The sequence below is a fragment of the Pongo abelii genome, chromosome 1 (genome assembly GCF_028885655.2).
Source record: "Pongo abelii isolate AG06213 chromosome 1, NHGRI_mPonAbe1-v2.0_pri, whole genome shotgun sequence".
NCBI classification, from domain to species: Eukaryota; Metazoa; Chordata; class Mammalia; order Primates; family Hominidae; genus Pongo; species Pongo abelii.
The window spans coordinates 1,894,941-1,917,125 of record NC_071985.2 but is presented as its reverse complement, the minus strand read 5'-3'; the positions used below and the strand labels follow the sequence as shown (position 1 = coordinate 1,917,125).

General features: G+C 49.1%; 1 protein-coding gene across 1 annotated transcript; it reads right to left on the bottom strand.

Moving 5' to 3' along the window:
• Nucleotides 1–110: 110 nt before the first annotated feature.
• On the bottom strand, nt 111–7,680 carry LINC02897 (long intergenic non-protein coding RNA 2897). Its single transcript, XM_054549871.2, is given in 6 exon segments — nt 111–6,810; nt 6,813–6,909; nt 6,911–7,060; nt 7,063–7,175; nt 7,178–7,448; nt 7,450–7,680. Coding segments are annotated over 6 exon segments (720 nt in total). The 5' UTR covers nt 7,477–7,680; the 3' UTR covers nt 111–6,748.
• Nucleotides 7,681–22,185: the final 14,505 nt, after the last annotated feature.

Sequence of the window (22,185 nt, the reverse complement as noted above, 5' to 3'; positions counted from 1 at the left end):
GCTCTGTCGCCCAGGCTGGAGTGCAGGCTCAGAGTTTTATGATTATTCAAATCAGTCTCCCTGAGCATTTGGGGATGAGTATTTAGAAAGTTTATTTTGCCAACGTTGGGGATGCATGTGCATGACGCAGCCTCAGGATGTCCTGATGACATGTGCCCAAGGTGGTCAGAGCACAGCTTGGTTTTGTTGGAGAGAAATGCTCGTGCGGCAAAGTGAAACCAGCACTCAAGCGGAAGTTTTCTCAGAAACGCAATTTACTTCTGCAGAAACGTGCTGCTCGCATCAGTCGCGATCGCAAGAGCACACTGAACAAAGGAAAGCAGGGGTTTTTATTCCTAACGCAGTCCCTACCTCTGGCATGGGCTCTGGCCGGGTCAGACCGCACGATCTAAACTGACCCGGTTGGCTATTTGTGAATATTTTCCCAAATAAGGAAGGGGGAAGCGGGATGTGAGTTACAATGGTGGGACGTGCGGTTTCCAAGGGAGAAATGGGTGCAGGGCAGGTAACCAAGGGAACAAATGTGAGTTATTGATTAGAACTGACGGGAAGTTTGTTTACAGTAACTAAAGGCAAGGAGGCATGGAGAACAAGAAAGTTGAGTTCGAAAACAAAAAACAAGAACGTTAACATGCCAAACCTTGGAAGAGAAACTGACTGTATCTGACAGCTTTATACATTTTAGGGAGACGGGAGACATCAATGAACATATGTAAGATGAACACTGGTTTGATCCGGGACAACCTGAAGCAAAAGCGGGTCAACTCGAAGCCAGGAGGGGGCTTCCAGGTCACAGGTAGGTGAGAGACAAACGGTTGCATTCTTTTGAGTTTCTGATTAGCCTTTCCAAAGGAGGCAATAAGATATGCATTCATCTCAGTGAGCAGGGGATGACTCTGAATAGAATGGAAGGCAGGTTTGCCCTAAGCAGTTTCTACATTGACTTTCCCCTTTAGCTTAGTGATCTGGGGGGCCCAAAACATTTTCCTTTCCAATTTCCCCCTTTTCTTTTAAAAATATTTTGGAGAAAGCATTTTAGAAGAAAATCAGTCTCTGGTCCCAGGTTTTGTCTGATCTCTCATGGAGTAGCTGGGATTACAGGCACGCGACACCACGCCTGGCTAATTTTTTTTTTTGGTAGAAATGGGGGTCTCCCTCGGTTGCCCAGGCTGGTTTCTGGTGCCCAACGCGGGGCTCCCCGTTATCTCTACAAATAATCCAGTGAAGGAACACCAGAGCGTGGAAAGTGGAGGATGACTGACCAAGGACGCCCGAGTACGTTTTCACTTCAAGCTCTACGGGAAGCAGGGCGCTCGGAAAATTCCAGGGTGAGGCTGAGAGTAAGTTTGCTAAGTAAGCCTTATGCGGCAGTTACTGCGCCGCGGAGGGGTAATTGTGAGTACCCAAAATCTCCCACCTTTGTTCTATCTGGTAAAAAAGTATTCTCTTTGGTTCCCGGAATATGGAACCATGAATGTAAAAGACTGGGACAAGGTCGGATCAGACTTAAAACGAGCACAACAAGAGGGTCACGATATTCCCTTCTTGCTTGGTCTGTGCGGTCCGCAATTAAAACAGCACTGGAGCCCTTCCACACTGAGGAGGAAGAGGAGGAGTTTCAGGATGACATAGAAAAGTTTAATAACCAGGAGTCTAATTATCAGCAAAGTCAACCATCACAGTCTAGTTTAAAAAAGGGCGAGAAACGGGAAGATATACATGCTAATCTCCAAAAACTTATAAAATAAACAGTGCCACCTACTTCGCCTTTAGGGGAAGGTCTGGAATGGCCACCTCCGGCTCAGCCTTACGAATTTTTGGAACTGGAGCCTGAGACGGGCTTGCCGCTCCCATTGTTGCAGGCCCCGCCAATAACTATGGCGAAGGGAAGCTTCAGGCTCGCCCAACAGCCAATTACGATCAGGGAATGATCCAGGCTTGCCCACCTGTTAATTGTGGTAGAGGAATGCTGCGAGCCAGTCCAAATACAAATTATGGCACAGGGACAATCCCGTCATCCATTCGCCAGGCATGAGAAATGGGGGATTTGGATGCTTTGCTGAGGAGCCCTGAGAACATGCTCAAACAAGCTGGCAGCCATTTCCTTTTAAAATATTAAAATACTTAAAGCAAGCAATTGGACAATATGGGCCAAATTCTCCTTATGTTCATTCCTTGTTACAATCTGTGGCTTATAACAGGCATTTAATACCTATGGATTGGGAGGCACTAGCCCAATCCACTCTGTCCCCCTCTGAATTTCTCCAATTTAAAACCTGGTGGACAGATGAAGCAACAAATCAGGCACGCAGAAATGCTCAAGCCCAACGTCCTGTTAATATCACATCTGATCAATTGCTTGGAATCGCATGGGGTACTCTAAATCAACAGAATGGTAATGGGTGATGAGGCTGTTGATCAGGTCAGAACTATATGCCTAAGAGCCTGGGAAAAAATTCACGACCCTGGTACTACATATCCTTCTTTTAACTCAGTTCAACAGGGTCCAAGGGAGCCTTATCCAGATTTTATCGCCCGTTTGCAAGACGCGGCTCAAAAGGCTATTTCGGATTTTCATGCCAGGAAAGTGATTGTTCAGCTGCTTGCTTATGAAAATGCTAATACAGAATGTCAGGCAGCAATTAGACCTATTACGGGAAAGGCAGATCTAAATGATGAAAAACTTTAAGTGAATACATTAAAGCCTGTGATGGTATTGGGGGGCACTTGTATAAGGCCAGCCTTCCTGCTCAGGCAATGGCTGGACTAAGAGTAACAAAAAACACATGAGTGTTCCCCGAGTCTTGCTGTAATTGTGGACAGATAGGACATACAAAAAGAGAGTGTACAAAGAGCCAAAAAAGGCAAAACTCAGGACCGGGCCCCAATTCAAAATGGGGCATTCCCCATTCAGGACGGGACATCCCTGACTCCAAATGGAGTGTTCCCAAATGGACTGAGGCAGGTTTCAACCAGCCCTCTTCCCCACTTCGGGAAGCCAGCCGCAGTCCAGGAAGGTCCCAACGGGAGTTTATGGCCCATTGCCAAACGTCACGGTGGGACTTATACTGGGAAGGTCCAACTTCAACTTAAAGGGAATTCAAGCACATACCGGAGTAGTGGACTCTGATTGCCGGGGAGAAATTCAAATTGTTGTCTCCTCCACTGTTCCCTGGAGTGCTAATCCAGGTGACAGAATAGCTCAACTGTTGCTTTTGCCGTATGTTAAGTTAGGAGAAAGCTCAGAAAAAAGAACAGGAGGATCTGGAAGCACAAATTCAGCAGGCAAAGCTGCCTATTGGGTAAATCAAGTCTCTGACAATAGACCTATTTGTATGGTCACTATTCAAGGAAAACAATTTGAGGGTCTGGTCAACACAGGAGCAGATATGTCTATCATAGCTCTTTATCAATGGCCAAAAAACTGGCCCAAACAAAAGGCCCCAGTGGGTCTTGTTGAGGTCGAGGATTTGCTTGTATCTCACCAGGAGAGAATCAGCCTCCTGTCTGGGTACCCACAAGACATCTTAAGCTGTGCCATGAGCCAGAGTCCAACGAAGAGGAAAAGACCTCGGAATGTCTCTGCACCCCCAGTTCGTCAGACGGCTCAGATGAACATCTCTGTTGAGCAGATGGAAACCAGTAAAACTCCCCAAGCGACTCCACCAACCTGGGGGCAGATGAAGAGACTAGCTCACATTGCAGAAGAGAACCTGAGGTCTCAGAACAAGCCGCTGACCACCAGTAACCTAATGGTAGCTATGATGGTGGAAATCTCCTTGGTGGTGAGTCTTCCCGTAGCAGAGGAAGATCAAAATTACACTTATTCGGCCTACATTCCATTCCCACCACTGATGAGGCCTGTTACATAGTTAGACGCCCCAGTGGAGGTTTATGTTAATGACAGTGTCTGGATGCCTGGACCAACAGATAACCGAGGTCCTACTCATCCAGAGGAGGAAAGAATGTTAATGAAAGTTTCTATTGGTTATCGCTGTCCCGCCAACTGCCTGGGGCCAGCAGCAGGATTTTTAAATTATGATACACAAAGTTGGATGGTTTATGTTCCTGCACATAATGGATCAAAAGCCCTTATTCATGTAATCAGTGGAAGAACATGTCAATCTTTGGACACTATTAAATACCTTGAGCATGGCTATGTTATGACACATCACTAGATTAGTTAATTTAAACCTAATAAGAACCTCCTGTCATTAAATGGTCTGAAAAGCTACAGGTGCTAACCTGGGAAGATTGTATTGCAAACAGTGCTGCTGTACTACAAAATAATTCCTATGGAATCATCATTGATTGGGCCCGCAGGGGACACTTTGCAACAAATTGTACTGGACAGAGCGAAGATTGTAGAGAGACTACTTTTGCAAACGACTACCCAGATAATGCACCAAAATTACGTAGAAGAATTGAAACAAATTACCCTATTAAGTGGGAGGAGAACGGTATGGCTCCTCCAAGCCCAAAAATGATTGATCCAATTATAAGCCTAGAACATCCAGAATTGTGGAAATTAATGATGGCTCAAACCCCAATTCGGATTTGGAAAGCAGGATGTAAAACAGAGACCCATAGTAAAACACTTCATTTGTTGTAGCCATGACCTCTAATCGGACGGTCCCATTGCAGAGTTGTGTTAAACCTCCTTTTATGTTGGCAGTGGGAAAAATTAATATCCTACCTGACTCTCAAACCATATCATGCCTCAACTGTCGTCTTTTTACCTGCATTAATTCTACCTTTAATAAAGATAATAGCATTTTACTGGTTAGGGCCCAAGAAGGAGTTTGGATACCTGTTTCCCTCAATAGACCTTGGGAGGCCTGTCCCTCCATACATATTATTACTGAAGTACTAAAAGGAATACTTAATAGACCAAAGAGATTCCTATTTACTTTAATAGCTGTGATCCTGGGCCTTAGAGCTGTCACAGCTACTGCTGCTGCTGCTGGTGCTGCTTTGCACTCTTCTATTCAAACTGTGGACTTTGTGGATAGTTGGCAGAAAAATTCTTCTAAGCTTTGGAATTCCCAAAGCCAAATAGATCAAAAATTGGCAAATCAAATTAATGATCTCCATCAAACAGTAATTTGGATGGGAGATTGGATTATGATTGGGGCATAGAATTCAAATGCAATGTGATTGGAATACTTCTGACTTTTGTATTACTCCTAGCTCTTATGCCACTGAACACCATTGGGAGAAGATTAGACGTCACCTACAAGGAAAAGAAGATAATTTAACATTAGATATTGCTAAACTGAAAAAACAACTTTTTGAGGCATCTCAGGCTCATCTCAGCCTGTTGCCTGGAGCCGATATTCTTACTGGAGCCGCTGATGGCCTTTCTAACACTAATCCTTTAAAGTGGATTAAAACCATAGGTGGATCAACAATTGCAAATTTTATTTTGGTTTGTGTCTGTTTATGCTGTTTGTTTTTAGTCTACAGATGCAGACGGCGCCTTGGGAGAGAAGCCAGACACAGTGAACGAAATAGCAATGGCAGTTATTAATTTAAAAAAAATTAATAGAGCCGGGCGCGGTGGCTCACACCTGTAATCCCAGCACTTTGGGAGGCCGAGGTGGCCGGATCACGAGGTCAGGAGATCGAGACCATCCTGGATAACACGGTGAAACCCCGTCTCTACTAAAAATATAAAAAATTAGCCGGGCGCGGTGGCGGGCGCCTGTAGTCCCAGCTACTCGGGAGGCTGAGGCAGGAGAATGGCGTGAACCCGGGAGGCGGAGCTTGCAGTGAGCCAAGATCCCACCACTGCACTCCAGCCTGGGCGACAGAGCGAGACTCCGTCTCAAAAAAAAAAAAAAAAAAAAAATAGAGACAAAAAAAAGGGAGACATGTGGGAAAGAGAGTTTCTGGAATGCCAGATGAGTTGGTCTCCCCTGCGTGAGACATCCATGGCGAGCCATGGGCGGCCTCTGAGGAGTAAAGTCTCCTTTTTGCCTTCACGGCTTTCTGCATGCCGCAGGTGCTGGCGGAGATAACACTCCCTTGAAGCAGTGGCTCCTCCTGAAACCCACTCCCACCCATTTCAGTCCGGATAAGTTAAAGATCTTAAGTAGTTTAGACACACGCCTTTGCTAGAGGAAATTCACAGAAACCGCCACTGCTATACATCTTATTGAATGACTCACGAGTCCTCCTTCATTGATTAATCCTCTTCCTCATCCCTTCTTACCCCTCCCATTTGCCCTAAGAACAAAGAGCTTGTAAACCAATAAATTGGGTGCAGGCCGAGAGCTCCGGGCCGCGAGCAAGCCTCCAACGCTCCTGTCCCCTGGACCCGCCCGGTTAACTGCTGTTCTGTCTCTTTCTAAATCCTTTGTCTCCGCTGGACTCGGGGTACCCGCCGGGTGGCGTGGGGCTGGTTTCCCCAACAGGTCCCGAACGCTCCTGGACTGAAGCGCTCCTCCCGCTTCAGTCTCCCAAATGGTTGGGACGACAGGCGTGAGCCCCCGCGCCGGGCCAAGGGGCCGCTTAGGACCGACCTTTTCCCCCGACGACACACCCTCGTCCCCCAGCCTCGCGCCGGACACGGCGCCGCAGCCCCAGCGCGCGGGGGTGGAGAGAACTGCGGGGCAGGGGCGCCCCGTGGGTCCCGCGGTCACGCCAGGTCGCTCGGCCGCACTAGTGGGTCCCCGGGCGGGCGCAGGGCCGGGTTTCGGGGACGCGCGGGCGCGCGACGGGCCCGGGGCGCCGGGAAGACTCGGGCTCACAGTCGCTCCCGCTCCGGAAAGTTTGCGGCGGCTGCCCCGGGAGGGCCTTCGGCGGGAGGAGGCGGCGCCGCCAGGTGGCCGGAGCCGGAGGGGTCCGTCCGCTCCCGCAGCCTAGGAGCGCGCCCTCCCCGCCGGCGCCGGGGCCCGTGGTCCGTGGTGGGGGCCGCACCCACCGCTGCTCGGCCGGGGCCGTCTGGGCTGGCGCCGCCTTGGAGCCCGTAGGCCCCGCGCGTGGTGCGGGCAGCGGCCGGGGAGGAAGGACCCAGCGAGCCCGGGGAGGGCCGGGGTCCTGCGGGCGGAGGCGCCGGGGGGAGGGCGTGGGGTCAGGGCCCGCGCGGCGCTGCTTCTGCTCCCGAAGACTGCGGTCGGAGCTGGCGCAGCGGGGTGTGTGGCTCCCGGAGCGCGGGGCCGCAGCGGGCAGTGACGGAAGTGGCCTCCGCAGCCGCGTCCCCGGGCCCAGCTCAGGGACGGCTTCGGCTGAAGCAGGAGGACGGCGTTTGGAGGGTGGGGTGGGCGCGTCTTCTCAGCGGCCGGCGTGGACTGACGGCCGCCACTGCCCCCACGCTGCCCTCGTGCCCGGGGTTCTAAGAAGTCGAATGCCAGGCGGAGGCGAGGGGGCACACGGCCCAGGCTTGGGAGGCCGCTGGCGGTCCAGGTCCCGCAGGATGTGAAGGATTTTCCAGGAGGGCCCTGGGCCCAGGGGCTGGAGGGCGCACAGGCCCATCTTGCACAGGAGCCACGGCCCCCGCCTTAGCTGGGCGGAGCAATTCCCGTGCCGCCACCCCTTCCCCGCCCGGCCATGCTCGGGTTCCAGGCGGGCTGCTGCAGGGGGCCTGATCCGGGGGACAATCGGCTCCTCACCCCGGCAAGGGCCCCACCTCGGCCGCTGACAGCCTCGCAGGGAGGCCCCAGCGATGAGCAAGGGGGCTGGCGGGAAGACGGGAGGCCCCGCCGGCCTGAGTCCTGGACAGGTGATTGGCAGGTGAGTGAGCTGGAGTGCAGCGTGCCTGGCTGGGGGCCAGGGAAGATCTGCCAGGACCTCAGGGGCTGCAGGCTGCCAACTGCCCACCCCAGCTCTGGATGCCCTACTCGAACCTCAGTTTCCTCACCTGCCAGGAAGGACCCGTATGTCAGGGGTGTTTTGACGATTAAACTGGACAATCCTAATAAACTCTCATTAGCCCTCCTTGGCTGCACATCTTTACTTTTCTGACTTTGTTATGAAACTCCGGAATGCCTGCAGGTGGGGAGGCAGGCAGGCCAGACCTTGGCCCCTGGCTGAATTGTCCCTTCTGGGCGCCCCCACTCCTCCTAGGCCCTTTAAAAGCACATACTTAGCGAAACATCTGGACCTCAGAGAGCCTCAGAGAACTTTGTGCATTTCCAAAACCAAAATGCTTTCTTCCCTGACCCCATGTTCTCATCATACTCCAAAACCCAAATTCCTTGGGCAGCCAGCTTCAGAAAAGGGCCTCAATTTGATGCTTGTCCTCTGGGACCCACCCAGGGCCCTTTTGATGGAGCATCATTCCACCTCCATCCCCACCCCCTTCCCCCCGAGGCTTCCCCCAGTACACTGGGGGCTCTTAACTCTAGTGACCTGGATCTGGCCACTAGACTCCTAAGGCAGGGGACGGGGAACACAGTTCCCCCAGCAGACTGGCCTAGCCACGGCCTGATGAACAGTGATCTCTGGGCAGGAGACCCAGGACAGGAAATATCTCCGCCCTCTATTTCAGACCTTCTAGCCTTTGGGGTGAAATCACCTCATGCCACGGTAGGAAAAACTGAGGCACAGGGCCAGTGAGCAGCAAAGTCAGGGAGACTGTGACTGGGAAACATGCCCAGGTGCTGAACAGCCCTTCCAGGGTGCCACAGCCTTTGGGCTGTTCTTGGCATGTGGCACCCTGGTTGGGTCAGCACCTTGTGGGGTGGGGGTGCTGGTAGGAGCAGGTGCTGTGGGACCCACAGCAGGAGGGGAACATTTTCACCCTATGCTGGCACAGCAGTTTTGTTCTCTGATGTGTGTGATGGGAAAAAAATCAAAAGAAGAATAACACTTTATGACACTTTCCAATGAGAAGTTTCCATGTCCATAGTAAAGTTTTCTGGGAGTGTAGCCTTGCCTGTTCATTTATATGTTATCTGTGGAAGGCTGTGGCCATGCTGCAACTGCAGGGCCCCGTCCTTGGGACGGGTGCATTAACAAAGTTGAAAATATTGACCCTTGGCTCTTTAGGGAGTTTCCAGCCCATGCCTGGTTTTGAGCACTGTCTGCTGAGACCCAGGCTCTGGGCTGGCTCCTTCCTCACTCAGGGCTCCAGTGGCCTCTGCTGGTGTGCCTGTAAAGTGGGGGTGCCATGGGGCCTCCCTGTGGGGGTGTTGAGTCCTGCAGTGCCAGGTTTTGGGGTCCCTGCATCACAGTTGACCATCTCACTGGCAGAGATCCTAGTGTCTGATTCTGGCCAGTAGGAATATTTACTCTTAACCAATGGGGACACCTTGAAGCTGAGCTGCCACTCACCCAGCAGTGGTCCCATGACACCCCCTGTCTGGGTCAAGGTTGGGGCAGGGCTGGTGTCCTGAACTGCATCCTGATGTTCAGCAGCGGTGGCTGCTGGTGCTCAATGCCTTGGAGAGAACGCTGAGGCCAATAGCTGCTGGCAGCAGCTCACCCAGGTTGTGTGTACTGTGCCTTTCTGTGTGCGAGTGACAGGTGAGTGCCTGCGGGAGTCATGCCAGGCTGCTTGGAGGGGGCCAGAGGTTAAAGTTCCCTGACCAGCTGTGTGGTCCAGGAGCAGCCAAGGGGTCTCTGGAGGTGTGGCTGCCACAACCCTACCCTGAAGGTCTTGCTTGTCATTGGTGGAGAGGAGAGGACTCACAGGAGGTGCTGCCTAAGGGACTCCATTTCCATCTGTGAGGGGCCCCTAGGGTCCTCCTGGGGCGAATCAGAGACTGAGCCCTTGGGATGAAAGTCCCTTTTCTGAGCTGAGAAGCAGCAGGCACTGGGGCGTGGGCTGCCTCAGGGCCCCCGCCCACTAGCACCCTCTCCTGCACTGCAGCTGCCCTATCCTCAGGAGGTGAGGAAGATGGGAGGATGAGGCTAAGACACAGGCTGGCCGGGGGTGAGGCCTGCTGCTACCCAGCAAGCCCAGGCCTCAACAGGCAGGTGAGGGACTGAGGCCTGGGGCATGACCTCCCTAAGTCACCTCAGGGTGGAGGAGCTGGGCCACCTAGATGGGTCTGTATGCCTGGCCCTGGGCTCTGGGTAGCAGGCTGGGGGTGGGAGGGGACACCCATGCTGCAGATGGGGAGACTGAGGCGCAGGGCTCTGAGGGCTCCAGGAGCAAGGAGGAGGCCAGGGCTGGCCTGCGGGCACTTTGGTGTTGACCCTGGGTGAGGTGGACCCCTGCAGATGTGAGTACAGCAGAGCTCAGGTGGCTGCAATGGGGTGAATGGATCCAGGTGGTAAGGGCACCAACAGATGACTGCCACAGCCCAGTGCGGGGAGGGTGTCTATGCGGGGCTGTAGATTAGTGCCAGCAGGGTTTGGGTTTCCCAGCAGTTGGCTGTGGGTGTGAGACAACAATCAGGTGGACAATGCCCAGGTGTTCTGGCTTGGAACAGAGGCTGGTGCACTTTGCTCAGCTGTAGATGGCCTGGGTGGGGAACTGGGACTTGGCTTTGGAGAAGCCAAGAGATGTGCACGTGCGAGTGAGTGTCATCCTGGGATGGACACGGTGGGGGGACGTCACACAACCTGGGGACCAGTGGTGCACGGGCTGAGCTCCCATGCCCGCTGGAGTGGAGCAGGCAAGGAGGTGAGGAGGAGCCAGCCCGGGAGAAGGAAGTCAGGGGAAGCCCAGGGATCTCTCTCACTGGGATCTCTGTCAGTGAGACGGTCAACTGTGTTGCAGGCACCCCAGGGGGCCAGAGGCCAGGACAGCAGTGGATCCTGGGATAGGATGAGAATTCTTTTGGCTGTGCTATCCCTATTGCTCCTACTCCTGACCACATACTCCGGTACTCTCACCCTGAGTCCTTGCTTCCCCCGCCTACCTGACCATCCCAGATAGGAGTTAGGCATTTTCATCCCATGTGGGCTTGGGCTGTGAGGGTCCCGGGACAGCAGCATTTCAGAAGGCACTGTCTGGCCGTGGATAGCATTGTTGAGTCACCGCGGTTGCCCGGTCCTGAGAAAGAGCCCCTGGTGCAGTTTCCTAGGCTCTGACTGTCTCCTGGGGTCTCTGCCTCTCACCCCGGGAAGCCTGGGAGGGCAGCTCAGAGCTCTGGGAGGTGCCTCTTCCCAGCATCTGTCCACACTGTGCTCACTAGTGCCTTGGCGTCATCCCGAGAGGTGGGCATATGTCCCTGTGGGTGGGTGACAGCAAGGTCATCATGGGGAGGGGGCATATCTCTGTGGGTGGGTGACAGCAAGGTCATCATGGGGAAGGGTTATCTTCCTCCTGGGCCCCTGGTGCCCCCTCCTGGGGGATGACAGTTCAGCATTTCCAAGAGTCTTGGCAGGAAGGCCGCCCCCAAACCAGTCCTTAGGAAGGAGAAAACCGTTGGGCTGAGGGTAGAGGCTGCAGCAGCCCTGGACACCAGAAGGGGGCAGAGGTGGGCCCTCCTGGATGCCATCCTCACCCGGTACCCACCAAGCCTTGGAGCTCTACAGAGGGAGGCCTAGGGGCACAGATTCTAGTGGGCCATCGCTGCCCAGCCGTCTCTGAGGCTCCCAGTTCTCCAGGCAGCCGGATTTCCCCTTCTGGTAAACTGTTCCCAAGGCCTGTCCCGGTTCATGCACCCAGCTGGGTCCTGGGCCTTCTCCTGGTGGGCCTGCGTCAGTGTGCTTCCTTGGGCAGGTGGGTACTCCGCTGGAAGATGACCTTATGACCTGAAGGCCTCAAGGCCAAGGTGGAGCACCCTGGACCTCTCAGCAGGAGCTGCCAGTTGGAGGAAGCAGACAGGGAGGGGACACATGGCCCAGCTCTGAGAAAGCCTGAGATAGGGGAACATGATGTCGGGGCTCCTGGGAGCCTCATCTACTTAGGCAGGGGTCTTTGAAAGGCCAACACTCCCTACACAGGAGGAAAAACCGAGATTGCAGGCGAGGGCAAGGTTGGAAGGGCGTTGGGTCAGATGGGCCTCTGCTCCCCACCTTGGCTACGGCCTCCCCATGCACTCTGCCAGCAGGGACCCCACTGGACTCAGCTCCAGTGGGTGGACAGGAACCAGCTTGTGGTGCCAGACACCAACACCATTTGCTTCTGATGCCTGAGCATGGGCAACTCTACTCCCTCCATCCGGCTGAAGAGCCAGAAGAAGTTCTGTGGAAAGCAACACACGCGACCATCGAGGTGGGCCTGGAGGGTGGTGGGGGCAGGGCTGCCATCCTCTCTCACCCTTCCACTTGGAGCCGAGGCACCAGCAGTAGAGTCTGGTTATGAAGAGTGCGGTGCCTTCAGACTGCTGTTTTCCACCCGTGTCATGAAGAACAAGCTCGGCAGCATCCAGCAAACTTACATGCTGGACAGGCTGTGTGTGGGCTGTGGTCTTCTGGCAGGGAGCATGAAGTGAGGTAGCCCTAAGCCCAGGTGGGCCCCCTCAACATGCTTTCCTCACCAGCCCCTTCTGCTAGGCAGCGAGGTGCAGCTCCATGGCAGGTGTACAGCGCCTTAGCACATGGAGGTGAATGGCAGCAAGGCGGGCCTCACTGTTCTCAAGGTGGGCACCACCATTGGCTGGGTACAGTGTGGACAGCACGCCCTACTTCACTGTTCTCAAGATGGGCACCACCATTGGCTGGGTACAGTGTGAACAGCACGCCCTACTTCACTGTTCTCAAGATGGGCACCACCATTGGCTGGGTACAGTGTGGACAGCACGCCCTACTTCACTGTTCTCAAGGTGGGCACCACCATTGGCTGGGTACAGGGTGGACAGCACACCCTACCTCACTGTTCTCAAGATGGGCACCACCATTGGCTGGGTACAGGGTGGACAGCACACCCTACCTCACTGTTCTCAAGATGGGCACCACCATTGGCTGGGTACAGGGTGGACAGCACACCCTACCTCACTGTTCTCAAGGTGGGCACTACCCCTGGCTGGGTACAGGGTGGACAGCATGTCCTACCTCACTGTTCTCAAGGTGGGCACCACCCCTGGCTGGGTACAGGGTGGACAGCATGTCCTACCTCCCTGTTCCCAAGGTGGGCACCACCATTGGATGGGTACAGGGTGGACAGCGTGCCCTACCTCACTGTTCCCAAGGTGGGCACCACCATTGGCTGGGTACAGGGGAATGGGCAGGCTGGAGGCCTCGCTTCACTAAAGTCTTCACTTCACGGGTAGATTTCATTGAAATCTACTAGCATTATAGAATTTTTGGAGTAACCTATGAAAGACAAAATTATGTTGGAAGGCTGAAGCGGGAGGATCACTTGAGTCCAGGAGTTTGAGACCAGTCTGGGAAACGTAGTGAAACCCCGTCTCTACAAAAAATACAACAATCCCAGCACTTTGGGAGGCCAAGGCAGGCTGATCACGAGGTCAGGAGATCGAGATCATCCTGGCTAACACGGTGAAACCCCGTCTCTACTAAAAATAAGAAAAAATAAAAAAAAATTAGCCTGGCGTGGTGGCTGGCGCCTGTAGTCCCAGCTACTTGGGAGGCTGAGGCAGGAGAATGGTGTGAACCCGGGAGGCGGAGCTTGCAGTGAGCCAAGATCATGCTACTGCACTCCGGCCTGGGCGACAGAGCGAGACTCCGTCTCAAAAAAAAAAAAAAAAGAGCTGGGTGTGGTGGCGGCATGTACCTGTAGTCCCAGCTACTCAGGAGGCTGAGGTGGGAGGAATTTTCCTGCTTGAACCCAGGAAGTCGAGGCTTCAGTGAGCCCAGATGGTGCCATTGCACTCCAGCCTGGGAGCCAGAGTGAGACCTGTCTCAGAAAAAAAAGGTACCAGCAGGAAACAAAATTCTGTGCACTGAGTAGTTCTCCAGGATATGAACTTTTTGGTTCATCTAGAACCTGCTATGAACCAAAGTCCGAAATTAGATGTGGTTTCTCCTAAAGAATGTGTCGATTCATAAAAGTGGGAATCACTCCTGTGACTGTCTCTCATAATTGGTTCAAAAACATTTGCTTTTCTCTCTGCAACTTTGTATATTTTTAAGTTAATTAAATCTTTTTACAATGATATGTGTATTTATCCTATTTCATCTTGGGTTTACCTTGATAATTTGTGCCTCATGAGATATTTATTCTGAATTTGTAGTATTCCATAGTTTCCATGTTTTTAGGTTTTCTGGGCAGTCGACATGGAAGATTTATGAGGGTAGGGCTTTGGTGTCATCAGTGAATGACCAAGAGTTTTCTTTTCTTTTCAAGAGACAAAATCTTGCTCTGACATCCAGTCTGGAGTGCAGTGGCATGATTTTGGCTCACTATAACCTCCGCCTCCCGGGTTCTAGCAATTCTCCTGCCTCAGCCTCCCGAGTAGCTGGGACTACAGGTGCACGCTGCCATACCCGGCTAATTTTTTGTACTTTAGTAGAGACGGGGTTTCACCATGTTGCCCAGGCTAGTCTCGAACTCCTGTGCTCAGGCAATCCACCTGCCTTGGCCTCCCAAAGTGCTGGGATTACAGGCGTGAGCCACCGTGCCCGGTGACCCAGAGTTTTCTCTGTTGTAGCATGACAAATATAAGGATAGCTGATATACTTAATGCTCATTTTTATTATGTGAGTCAAATGAGTTATTGAATCTAAAGGAAACCAGTGAAGCATGCCATTTGACTTTGGATTATTTCAAGACAGCACACTGAGCCCACCTCCACTGTTTCATTAATATTTAGATAGGACAGAAAAGCAAATGTTGATAAGAACAAATACTACACCACTTAACAAATAATGAATGGTATGAATAATGGAAATTTGATGAATCAGATGAATCAGTACTTATTTAGTTCATACAATGTGTTAGTCATTATTCTAAGTGATTTATATCTATACACTTAATACCTAATCGTTTAACATGTATAACACAATGATTTATGGAGAATGACACATTGATAATCATATTAGGTGGCATTAAAACCATAGAAATAAAAATGTTCTGGTATATAACACATAAATGAACACAGGAAAGTTAAATAACTTGATTAAAAAGTGTGACTTCAATAGAAAAGACATGGATTCAACCTAAACTCCCATCAACAGTGAAGTGGATAAATGCCCATCAACAGTGAAGTGGATAAAGAAAATATGGTACATTTCTTTACCATGGAATACTATGCAGCCATAAAAAAGTGAGGTCTCCCTATGTGTCCTAGGCACTGGAGTGCAGTAGCTATTCACAGGCACACTTCAGCCTCAAACTCGTGGGCTCAAGCAATCCTCCCACCTCAGCCTCCCAGATAGCTGAGATTTCAGGTGTATGTCGCCATGCCTAGCCCTGGGAGTTTTGTAATAACACCCTGTTGAAGTGCACAAGGCAATGACCTTTATGTCAGATCTTTCAAAATAGTTCAAGTAACAACGGTCATCCCCAGTTATGTTCTCATGTGTTTCACGGTGCTACAGAGAGATGTTTCTGCTGATGGTGGCCACATGGTTGAGTTCTGATCAATGAGACTTAGAAAGAAGTGCCTGGGGAGGATGGACTTCAGTAAATTAAAAAGCAATGGCTTCCAACCTAATTCCCCATGACCTATCAGCGTAATATTTCCTCCTGGTTGCTGTCTGGAATGTGGTTTGATGCCTGGAGGTGGGACAGCCAACTCGGACTGTGAAGGAATAAGCACGAACACAATCTAAGTATAGACAATGTCAGAGAGAGAACATGAAAACAAACTTGTGTCTCATAAGATCACTGGACTATTTCATCAATCTTGGGCTGCTACCTCTTCAACAGTGTACATGAGACACGATACACATATTATGTTCTTTTTTTTTTTTTTTTTTGAGACGGAGTCTCGCTCTGTCACCCAGGCTGGAGTACAGTGGCGTGATCTCGGCTCACTGCAAGCTCCGCCTCCCAGGTTCACGCCATTCTCCTGCCTCAGCATCCTGAGTAGCCGGGATTACAGGCGCCCGCCACCACACCTGGCTATTTTTTGTATTTTTAGTAGAGACAGGGTTTCACCGTGTTAGCCAGGATGGTCTCGATCTCCTGACCTTGTGATCTGCCCGCCTCAGCCTCCCAAAGTGTTGGGATTACAGGCGTGAGCCACTGCGCCTGGCCCATATTATGTTCTTATATATACAGCAGTCTTTTTTGGTGTAATTGAACACAAACTATTAGCTACAGAATGAGATCCATTATTATATTTCAGTTGCACCAGTCATGTGTGAACATAACCTGATACCCAAATTCGTTGTATCTACTTCCACAATTGACAATTAACTTTCCATTATAGACAGGCTGGGGAAAGAACATGGGCTGTGAAAAAACATGGAAACTTTCACTCTAGGAGCTACCAGGTGAAGTATGTGAGGTTGAAATGCTCACTGCATCTGACTGGCCAACTTCTCCCCTACATTTCCCTGTGCCTCTCACAGAGCCAGGACTACACTGAGCAAATGGGCTGAGTGGAAGTGAAGGAGGTAGGTCCCTGCCACCTGTGAGTCAGCTTCCCTGGAAGGTCACCCACATACAGTGAATCAAATCCACGTTGGGGTTACACTTTGTGCTCAGCCGCTGGGACACTGGGGTCTTGTAACCACAGCTCAACATCACTGATCATTAAAGAAATGCTAATCCAAACCACCATGAGATACCATGTCACACCAGTCAGAATGGCTCTTATTAAAAAGTCAAAAAAATAACAGATGCTGGCAAGGTTACAGAGAAAAGAGAATGCTTATACACTGTTGGTGGGAGTGTAAATTGGTTCAACCATTGTGGAAAGTAGTGTGGTGATTCCTCAAAGACCTCAAACCAGAAATAACATTTGTTCCAGCAACTCCATTACTTGGTATACATCCAAAGGAATATAAATCGTTCTGTTATAAAGACACATGCATGCATATGTGCATTGCAGCACTATTCACCATAGTGAAGACATGGAGTCCACAAAAATGCCCATCAATGGTAGACTGGTTTATATACACCGTGGAATAATAAACAGCCACAAAAAAGAACGAGATCACGTCCTTTGCAGGGACATGCATAGAGGGAGAGGCCATTATTGTTAGCAAACTAACACAGGAACAGAAAACCAAATACCACATGTTCTCACCTATACGTGGGAGCTAAATGATGAGAACACATAGAAACATAGAGGCGAGCAACACACACTGGGGCCTCTCAGAGGATGGAGGGTCAGAGGATGGAGGGAATCAGGAAAAGTAACTAATGGGTACTAGGCTTAAGCCTGGGTGATGAAATAATCTGCACAACAAAGCCCCAAGACACACGTTTATGTATGTAACAAACCTGCACATGTTGCCCTGAACCTAAAAGCTTATACAGATGGCAAATAAGCACATGAAAAGATGTTCAACATCATTATCCAGTAAGGAAATACAAGCTTAAAATCACAATGAGGTACTACTGCATATCTATCAGCTTTCTTTTTTTTTTTGAGATGGAGTCTCGCTCTGTCGCCCAGGCTGGAGTGCAGTGGTGCGATCTCAGCTCACTGCAAGCTCCGCCTCCTGGGTTCACGCCATTCTCCTGCCTCAGCCTCCTGAGTAGCTGGGATTACAGGCGCCGCCACCACGCCCGGCTAATTTTTTATATTTTTAGTAGAGACAGGGTTTCACCGTGTTAGCCAGGATGATCTCGATCCTGACCTCGTGATCCGCCCGCCTCTGCCTCCCAAAGTGCTGGGATTACAGGCGTGAGCCACCATGCCCGGCCTATCAGATTTCTAACTTAAAAGACTGATCATGTCAAGTGTTGACAAAAGTGTGGAGGATTTGGAGCCCTCATACAGTGTTGGTGGGGGAGCGGACTGATGAGACTGCTTTGGAAAATGGTTTATCAGTTCCTTAAAAAATGTTAAACATACCTATCATGTGATCTAGACTTTCCACCCCTGTGTATTTACCTGGGAGAGGGGGAAGGCATATGTCCATACTGGGGCTCATGCACGGATATTCATACAAGCTTGTTTTTTTTTTTCTTCTTCTTCAGCTTTACTGAGGTATAGTTGACAAATATAAATTACACCAGCTTTTTTTTTTTTTTTTTTTTTTTTGAGATAGGGTCTTGCCATGTTTCCCAGGCTGGACTTGAACTCCTATGCTCAAGCAATCCTCCTGCCTCAGCCTCCCAAGTAGCTGGGACTACAGGCACATGCTACCCCACCTGGCTTGCACCCTATTTATTTATTTAGAGGCAGGGTGTCACTCTGTTGTCCAGGATGGAGTACAGTGGCATGATCATAGTTTACTGCAGCTTCAAACTCCTGGGCTCAAGTGATCCCGCCGCCTCAGTCTCCTGTGTAGCTGGGACCACAAGCACAAGCCTCCAGGCCTGGCTAATTTTTGTATTTTTTTTGTAGAGACAGGGGTCTTGCTATGTTGCAAGGATGGCTTCAAATTCCTGGCCTCAAGCGATTCTCCCATCTTGGCTTCCCAAAGTGCTGGGATTATAGGCGTGAGCACCTTGCCCAGCCTACAGCTTTATTTTTAATGGGCAAGAGCCTGAACCAATCCAATGGCCAATCAACAAGTGAATGGGTGGACAAACTGCTGTGTATTCACACAATGCAATGAACTCAGTACGTGTGCCTTTTTTTTTTTTTTTTTTTTTTTTTGAGACGGAGTCTCGCTCAGTCCCCCAGGCCGGAGTGCAGTGGTGCGATCGCCTCCCAGGTTCATGCCATTCTCCTGCCTCAGCCCGCCCCGCTGCGATGTGGATCGTAGTATCCAAGGGGGGAGGGGGGGTGATATTACTCAGTTACTCCTAGGATCTTTTCTCTCCTGCCACACTTGGTTAACACCCTGGGACATTATTTTCCATATTCTAGCAAGATGCCACTACTAAAGTCACAGGGGGTATACACCCTGCGATATTCTTTGTCATGTTGTAGGGGAATGTTAATCCTGATGTCACAGGACTCTACACACTGTGATATTATTCCTAATATCCTAGCGGGACATTAATAATAATGTCACAATGTGTGTACAACTTGTGGTGGTGTTCTTAATCTCCTAAGTGGAGGTCACTTTTATTGTCAAACGGGGTATGTTCCCTTTGATATTATTCATAATATCCTAGAGGGATGTCACTCCTTATGTCACAGGGTTTGTACACCTTGTCAAATTACTCGCATTATATCCTTATAAGATGTCACTCCTCATATCACAGAGGGTGTACACTCTGTGATATTATCGTCATATTCTACAGAAATGTTACTTTTAATGTCGCAGAGGGTGTACACCTTGTGAAATTATTCGTTATAGTTTTGTGGGATGTTACCCCTAATGTCACACAGGGTGTACACACAGTGATATTACGTGCAATATTCTATAAAAATGTTACTCGTAAATCACAGGTCCTGTACACCTTTTAATATTCTTCATAGTATTCTAGGAAAACGTTACTACTAATGTCACAGGGCGTGTGGACCCTGTCATAAAATTCGTAATATCCTAGCGGGAGTTCACTACTAATTTCACAATGTGTGTACACCCTTTGATATTATTCGTATTATCCTGAAGAGATGTTACTACTGACGTCCCAGTGCAGGTACATTCTCTGATACTCGTTATATCCGCGGGGGATGTTACTTCTAATGTCACACGGGTTGTACTCCCTGTGTTCTTTTTTTCTAATATCCTAGGGCAATTTTACTTTTAATGACACAGGGGGTGTACACATTGTGATATTATTTGTGATATTCTAGAAAGATGTTACTCCTAATGTCACAGGGGTGTACACCCTGTGATAGTATTCATAATTTCCCAGGAGTCTATACTCCTATTGTCACAGAAGATAACACCCTGTGACATTATTCGTAATATTCTAGCGAGATGATACTCCTAATGTCACAGGGGGTGTACACCCTGTGATATTATTCTTACTATTCTAGGGGGATGCTACTCTTAATGTCACAGGTGTGTTTCTTCTGTGATATTACTGAAAATATGCTAGCAGGATATTACTACTATGTCACAATGCATGTACACCTTGTGATATTATTAGTAATATTCAGGGGGGATGTTACTCCTAACATTACAGGGGTGTACACCATGTGATATTATTCCCAATATTGTAGGGGGATGTTACTCCTAATGTCACAGGGGGTGTACACCCTTCGATATTATTTGTAATCTTATAGAGATATATTACTTTAAATATTACGGTGGGTGTACATACATGGGTACACCCACTGGGATATTATTTGTAATATCTTCGAGAGATATAACTCCTACTATTACAGTAGGTGTACCCTATGTGTGTACACCCTCTGATATTATTTGTAATATCCATGGTAAACATTACTTCTAGTAACCCACAGAGGTTACACCCTGTGATATTTTTCATAATATCATAGGGAGATATTTCTGCTAATAACACAGTGGGTGTACACCATGTGTGTACACTCTGTGATATGATAGCTTATATCCTAGGGAGATATTCCTTCTAATATCACAGTGAGTTTGCACCCTGTGATATCATTCTTAATATTCTAGAAAGATGTTGCTGCTAATATCACAGAGGGTGTGCTCCCAGTGACATTATTCATAATATCCTAGGGAGATGTTACTCCTAATGTCACAGAGGGTGTACACCCTGTTATATTATTCGTAATATTCTAGGGGGGTATTACTTTTAAAGTCACAGGGGTGTACACCCTGTGATGTTATACATAATATCCTAGGAAGAGGTTACTCCTAATATCACATGGGTTATCCTAGGAAGAGGTTACTCCTAATATCACACCCTGTGATAGCATTCAGAATATTCAAAAGGGATATTACTTTTAATGTCACATGGGGTGTACACCCTTTGATATTATTCATAAGATTCTAGGGATATATTACTTCAAGTATCACTTTGGGTGTACACACATGGTGTACACACTATGTGTGAACACCTCCTGTGATATTATTCATAATATCCTAGGTAAATGGGACTGCTAATATCACAGTGAGTGTACACATTGTGATATTATTAGTAATATCCTACGGGAATATTACTCCTAAACCAAAGGCGTGTGTACCCCCTGATATTATTCATAATACTCTAGGGAGATGTTACTCCTAATGTAATATCACAGGGGTGTACACCCTGTGATATTATTCACAGTATATGAGAGGGATATTAGCACTGAAGTCACAATGTGTGTACACCTTGTCATATTATTCATAATATCCTACGGGGATGTTACTCCTATTGTCACAGGGGTTGTGTTTGCTGCGATAGTATTCGTAGTCTCCTAGACGGATGTTACACCTAATGTCACAGGGTGTGTACATCTTGTTATATTATTCGTGATATCCCAAAAAGACATTACTCCTCATGTCACAGGGGCTGTATACCCTGTGATATTATTCGTAATATCCTAGTGAGATGTTACTTTTAATGTCACAGAGGGTGTACACTTTTTGAAATTATTCATCACAGTTTCGTGGGATGTTACTCCTAATCTCATACGGGGTGCACAACGAATGATACGACTTGTCATGTTCTATAGAAATGTTACTCATAAATCACAGGTGTTCTACAGCCTGTAATGTTATGGGTCATATTCTAGGGGAATGTGACATAAATGAATGTCACCCGACGTGTACACCTTGTGATATTATTCGTATTATCCTAGTGGGATGTTACTACTAATGTCACAATTCATGTACACCCTCTGATATTATTCGTTATATCCTCATGGGTTATTCCTCCTGTCACACGGGGTGTAATCCCTGTGATATTATTCGGAATATCTTAGGGGGATTTTACTTTTAAGGTCACAAAGGGTGTACACATTGTAATATCACTCATGATGTTCTAGAAAGATGTTACTCCTAATGTCACATGGGATGTACACCCGTGATATTACACAGGCTAACCCCCTGTGACATTATTCGTAGTACTTTAGCGAGATGATACTCCTACAGTCACAGGAGGTATATGCCCTGTGATATTATTCGGAATATTCCAGGGGGATGTTACTCCTAAAGTCACAGGTGTGTATACCCTGTGACAGTATTCACAATATACTAGCGGGATATTACTAGTAATGTCACCATGTGTGTACACCTTCTGATATTATTCGTAATATCCTGGGAGGATGTTACTCCTAACGTCACAGGGGTGTACACCCTGTGTTATTATTAGTAATATTCTATGGGGATTTTACTTTTAAAATCACAGGGGTGTCAACCCTGGGATCTTATTCGTAATATCCTAGGAAGATATTACTCGTAATGTCACATGGGGTGTACACCCTGGGATATTATTTCGAATATCCTAAAGGG